At 26.2% G+C, this 7,011-nt stretch overlaps 1 protein-coding gene across 1 annotated transcript; it reads right to left on the bottom strand.

Moving 5' to 3' along the window:
* Nucleotides 1-122: 122 nt before the first annotated feature.
* LOC8258408 (strigolactone esterase D14) lies at nucleotides 123-1,495 on the bottom strand. Its single transcript, XM_002531539.4, has 2 exons — nucleotides 1,062-1,495; nucleotides 123-876 (listed from the first exon to the last, which is right to left on the bottom strand). The coding sequence occupies exons 1-2, from the start codon at nucleotides 1,448-1,450 to the stop codon at nucleotides 426-428; spliced, it is 840 nt and encodes a 279-aa protein (XP_002531585.1). The 5' UTR covers nucleotides 1,451-1,495; the 3' UTR covers nucleotides 123-425.
* Between the last annotated feature and the right edge of the window lie 5,516 nt (nucleotides 1,496-7,011).

The raw sequence follows: 7,011 nt of genomic DNA, 5'->3' as shown, positions 1-7,011 counted from the left end.
TATGCATCTTGTCATAATACCCGAATCATCCGTTCGCATTTTCCTCCTTTATTCATTTTGGATCGAGCTATAACTGGAATTTTAGTAGTATCCTTTTACTAGGATCTCAGTACAGAAGTGCATAACAGAAACACCTTAAATTCACATTACTTGCTCTCAAATTGCATAATTTGGCGACTTTTAAGAAAAGGAAAGAAAGAAGAAAAAACTTGGACTTGCCTTTCTTGTTTGCTTCCCCTCTATTTTCTGGCTGGTATTTGTTGGACCTACATCACTCGGATAGCACTCATAAATGGTAAGAGCAGAAAAGAAAAAGGTGTCCTTGTATGAATTTTACACATTGCTGGAAGAATACTTTACATCTTCCGATGAAAGTTTTCCAACCACACTACACTCTTCATATAATGGTTTTAATTTCTGAGTATTCAAGCCAGAGTTCTAGTTCCTGAATTGGTACCCACTTTCTTCAATGCCTTCAAAAGCAAAGGGTAAGCTGTCAGGTGAGGAAAATGGCCTTCTGTTTTCAGTATCTTAACCTTGGCATAACCACCAAGTTTCTTTTTCATGTAATGGGCAACAAATTCTGGAACAATGATGTCTTTCTTAGACTGGATTATAGTGCAAGGCACTGAAACTTGTGGCAAAATTCTTCTTAGGTCACTTAAAAACACAGTTTTCGCAACACTATGTGCTATACTTGGTTTCATTCGTCCCAAGCTGTTTGCAAATATTGTGATAGCCTCTGTGTTGTTCATACCAACAGCTACCGGAGCAAAGCCTTGAACCCAACTTGAAAAGTTGTGATTCATGCTTCTAAGTATTGCCTTGACGTCTGATCTCTCAAATCCCCCATGATATCCTTCAGCATTAAGATACCTGAGCAATAGGCACCACAGTTAAAGAAACATAAATGCATTTCCCCGAGAAAACAAGATATGCAAGCTACCCTAATATATAAGACATTGACGAGATTCTTTCTCAACATATTAGGAATACAAATAGAAAGACTACATTATGTATGCATACAGCTATGGAGAGAAGGACAGGGGAGAGAGAGAGACCTTGGAGAGCCACCAAGTAAAACAAGGTGCTGAAAGAGGTGTGGCCTTTGTAGTGCAGCAGTGCAGCCAATCATGGCAGACATAGAATGACCCAGGTAGATGGTCTTATTAACATTTAACTCATCAAGAAGGCTTAATAGATCCCTTGCATAGCCAGTGAGATTGGAGTACTTGATTGGATCATAAAGGCTGGAGTTAACATTAGGTGAAAAAACCAAGTCAAAAACCACAATTTTGAAGCAGCAAGCAAGATAGGGTATGAGAAATTGCCAAACATTCTGGTCTGAACCAAACCCATGAGCAAGGACTAGAGTTTCAGTTCCATTTCCATACACCTTAGCATTTAGAGCTTCAGCTACACCTCCTCCATGGTTATAAAGCACATCCATGTTTAGCAAGACTACTGAAGAAATACCTGTAACCCTCGCATGCAGATATATGTGTAGCTTCAGTATCTTTGGCTGTATAAATAGTGTTTTTTTAAAAACAAATTTACATATCCAATAAAAGAAATTATTTGGTGATATATAAATCATATGTTTTACCCATTTTTAAACTTTTGGAATTTTCAAAGAAAATAATATCTGCACTTCGAATCATGTCACATAATATTAGGTTCTTTCTAAAACTACAAAAGTTCACCTTAGAAACTCATTTAACCAAAATAAATAATTATACATTCTAATAATATTTCTATAAATATTAAAAAAGAAACTTTTCTCAACATGTTATTATTAATAATAAAATTGTAATATGAAATATTGAATTTGATACTAACATTTTTATTTTTTTTTAATTATAAAAAGGATAGCTTCAAATTTAAATTTTACTTAAGTTAAAAAATATACTATGTATGTATATATGTATCGAAAACTAAGCTAAAGATATTTGTAGAAAATATGTTTTAATTTAAAATTTTACTAAAAAGTATAGAAAAAATAACAAAAATACCTGTCTTTTTATTTTATTTTTTTATCAAATTATATTGTTGATTTTTCTTTTCATTTTTGTTGTGTTGAAATATCAAAAATACGATTTTTTATTTTATTTTATTTTAAGAATACGGATTTAGTTATATTTTAATTTTTCTTTAACTGTCTTTTGGTAAACCCTAAACCAAAAATTCACACTGTATTCTTTTAAAAAAAATTTAAAAAAACAGTATTTTTGAAAAAGAAAAGTTTAGACAGTACAAACTACATTTTCTATTGATTTTAAAAATGGGGATACTTCCCCAAAAAACCAAGCTATAAGTCACATTATTTAATATTTATATATATATATATATATATATATATATATGATTGTTATTTGTTTATTTATTTTTTAAGCCCAGATATGAAATAATATAGTAGAAGTTAGAAAAAGAATGATGAGATACAATACCACTTATTTAAAAATTTAGAAAATGTAACAAATAGAGCAAATAGAGCTTATTTAAAAATTTCTCAACAAAATTAATACACCAATATATATATATATCCTGTTCATAATGAAATACCATTTGAGAGGGACATGGGATTAGAATATGTACATTGTTCTCATCCAATTATAAATAACTAAGGAATTGAAAAATGAATTCTCATCAAATGTGAGAGGAACATGTCCATGCAACTAGTCATTGTGAGCATATATATATATACAGATTAATAATTAATTTAAGGTCCATTAGCCATGAAATCTCAACAAACTTGCCCACCCAGCCTTTATTGCTGTTCCTTGTCAAACCTTTTTGAATTAAATGATGCTTCTAGACTTCCCCATACTTAGAAAGATTTTGATTCATTTATTATTTACTATTTGTAAGAACTCATCAATTTATAATTTATAATGAGTAATGTGTAGCCCAACTATTGGTTTTCCATTAAAAAAATATTATACATGGCATTTTTTATTATTTAATGTTGTATATAATATATTTTTATAAAGATTTATTAAATAATTTTTTTAAAAAATATTATATATCATGTCACATAATTTAAAATTAATACAAATTATAATAAGATATGTAGGTATTACTTTTGCCTCCGGATGACTGAACTTCCATACAACAACCAACAACTGTCCGAACAGATTTATTAATTTTTTGATGTCCAAATAAATGAGTCGTGCGATCTTTCATTCATTGAGCTGTGGCAATAAATAGGTTTGTTGATATATGAGATAGCATTTAAGAGACAGTTATTCAATATATATATGTATACTGCGCCACAATTCCTTGACTGCAATTTGCATCCAACAAACAAGGACTGCACCAACCAAATCAGTCCACCACTAAATGAAACATGATCATATTTTAAATGTATCGGGTTTTATTTTCTTTAGGAAAATCTCAATAAATTATCTCGTGGTAATGCGTTATGTAGTTTGTTTTTTATGATTTTAAAATTCTATAAATATACTATTAACAAGTGTCTACGTAGCAGTTGAAAGAATAGTGGCTATTACATGTCACGTCATAATATCTTAACGATATTATGCAATTTAACCGTTATTTACTAACAACTATATTCACAAGACATTAAAATGACAAAAAGCGTACAAATCCTAAAGTGAAAAATACATTAAATCACAAAGCAATTTAATAATTTTTATTTTTTTTATCTGCGCTCCAATGACCGGGTCCATATAAGATAGTAAATTATATAATGAAGTTGTTGACTTTTCATAAACCCTATATTAAATGAGATTTGTATATGTAGTTTCTAATTGAAACCACAAGTGACTGTTCCCTAAAATCTTATTGTGAAAATATAAATCATTTCTATTACTTAAAGAAAGAATTCAGAAAAAGAATTTCGACTAACACATAGATTTTGGTATAAAATATAAATATAAAATCAAATATTAAAAAATACATATAAAAATTTATTATGTTTATTGTAAATAGTATAAAAGTAACATATGGACTATTTTAATATATTTAAGGGAAATTTATTGGAATGTTAAAAAATAAGAGGTGCTTAACTTTTCTACTAACATTTCTAAAATCTTACAAAAATATGCTCTAAAATTAAGAAATTTACTTCTATATTATCTATGAGAAAATACACGTGTTTTGTTAGAAAAACAACGGATCAAGAATGTCAAAATATCGCAGCAACTAATTCAAATAAATTCGTCACACCAAATTTCAAGAAATCAACCTGAAATTTCGATAACAATCTGCAATAAACAATGGAAATAAGAGAACATAAAGTTTCTTCAATATACATTCATCAAATTCGAATACGAAAATAGTTAATCCAATCTCATTCATCTATCTTTTTTATTGCTTGTTGTCTTGAAAAAAAAAATTACATTAAAATCCTTCAAAACAAATACATTATATGAACTTTTTTACTTCTTACAAGTAGAATATATTGATATAAATAATAAGAATAAAGAATAAATCAAATAATAAACTATAAAAAGAAGTTTAAAATAAATTTTAAAAGTTACAGTAAAGAGTATATAATGAGTATACCATAAGTATATATTAGGAAAAAAATAATATACAATAAAAAATATACTATTTATATATAGAGGCATACAATAAGTATCTATTATAAAATTATAGAAAATTAATATTTAAATCATGTCTAATTCATATATATATTTATATTAATCAAAATTTGTATATTGAGAATTAATGAGTATAATGCAGTATACAATATATATATTTACAATAAGTATATAAAACAGATTTAAAAGTAAAATAGTAAAAAGAATACATTGATTATATAACTAATATATTTCAAGTTTATTATATTGCAATTATTATTGGTTTTGAAATAATATTCTATATTTTTTTCTTCATATACAGACAAGGCAACAATAAACGGACATTGCGAAGAAAATATAAATTACATAAATTTTGATGTAAAATGTATTCTATTACCAAAAGATATCAACTTTATGAATTTTGTATAAATAATATCAGAACAAATCAAAGTCAATATGGAGCAAACTCAACTAGAGATTTGATATCAAGTGAAACACGATTATGCACCACTACTAATAGAAGACAATGCAAGCTTTTTTTTCTACCTAGAGATGAAGAAGATAGAGAGTAACTTCACTAAATATCCCTTAGTGTATAACTACTGTAGAGATTCAACCATAAATCAATTACTTTACACTAGTTTAATGGGGATAAATCTCCAACCGTTCATTGACTGAAGAATAAATTTCAGAATATCTCTCAACAAATCAAGATGTTCCGGATTATATAGACTATACAAATTTGATAACAAGAGCTGTTGTAGAAAAAAGAAAAGTAGAAGAAGAATGTGATAAGTATATAATGAGTTTGTTTCAGGTATACGATACTCTGATTCTTACTGAATTTTCTCCATTTATATTGTAAAATCATCTTTTATATTTTTTATTTAAATATGGACACAATATCTATTTTTCTTTACCATAAGAGATATTAGTAAGAAAATATTGAGGTATGCAAACTTTAATGTAATAGGCATTCTCATACTGAATGACAACTTTCTAAACCTAATGGTTAACACTATATAGTATACTCTGAGTATATTATGAGTGTGTAGTTTACACCGAGTTTATTTCGAGTATACAAAGGATATCATCAAAGTATATTATAAGCATATTATGAATATATAAAAGGTATATTTATAGTATATCCTGATAAGTTAAATGCTTATATCTAACTATGTCTTTGGCCAAAAGGATTAACATTTACACATTTAAACTGAAGTAATTAATTTCTGCATGTATATAAATAATTCATAACAAATTCAAAGAAATAAAATTTACAATTTAAAATACATCCATGAGAAAATGACACCTACTTAGTATTAAAGTCAATAATTCTATGACTAAACCTATTAATAATACCATAAATTATAAAATTTTCTTTTGTCTATCCAACTTCTTAAGCTTGCCACATGATTCAGACTCACTTAAGCTTCCTTTGATTTTGCGTAAGAGAACTGCATGATCACAAGACTCTTCTGATGTTCATAAACTTGTTGGTTAAAAACTATAGTTATACCTTATTTTTCCCATAAAAAATAACCGTAATATGTAAAACTAATAAAATATTAAAAAAAGCTACAAGTTTCATTTTTTGAAAATTTAATAAAGAATTATAACAATATTTATATTTTTCTTCTTCAACTGTATATAGTATATGTTGATTATATTATAAGTGTACTGTCATTCTTTAATTCATTAAAACCTATACATTTGTTGCACAAGTAATATAAATTTTAATAAATAATTTTAACCACTCATAATAACTATTAACTAATTATAAAAAATATTTAGTTACACAAGTTTTAATTTATGAAACAAAGTCATGAAATTGAATATAAAAGTATTTTGCTATTAGATTTCCTTTGTATCAAAGTCTATGTATCTCATGTTATCTTCCTACTATCTATTGTGGTGAAAAAAATAAATAGTTCATATATATATATCAAAAAAAAAAAATTATTTTAAAATTCTGAATAGAGAAAAAACAATGAGATCATAGTATTATATATCTGAAATAAATTCATTATATCTTTTAGTATATACTTTTCACTGTATACTTAAAAAAAATTATAAGAATATTTTTTTCTATATAATGTACAATTGATTTGTTCCTTTTATATATCTATATCATATAATAGTCAATATGCAAAATAAATTTATAAGTCATATCAAGCACATATAATATAAATATAAATTTCCTAAATTTTAAAAATATATACTTATAATATATCTATATATACTTGATATCTACTATTTCTTGGATTTTTTGCTAAATAGATCTAAGTATTTGGTTTTCTATAGATATGAATTTTGAAATTTAATATTCATCTTCTATAACCTTAAAATATTTAATAAATCACATAATGTGATAGTTTTTGAAGAATTTTAATAAAATGAAATTTAAACTAACCCAAAATCAATATGCTTGAAATTGGACTTTAACTCTTATAAAATTGAAGAATTG

The sequence above is a fragment of the Ricinus communis genome, chromosome 10 (genome assembly GCF_019578655.1).
Source record: "Ricinus communis isolate WT05 ecotype wild-type chromosome 10, ASM1957865v1, whole genome shotgun sequence".
NCBI classification, from domain to species: Eukaryota; Viridiplantae; Streptophyta; class Magnoliopsida; order Malpighiales; family Euphorbiaceae; genus Ricinus; species Ricinus communis.
Note: the sequence above shows the minus strand (reverse complement) of the source record. Positions and strands in the feature narration are given on the sequence as shown.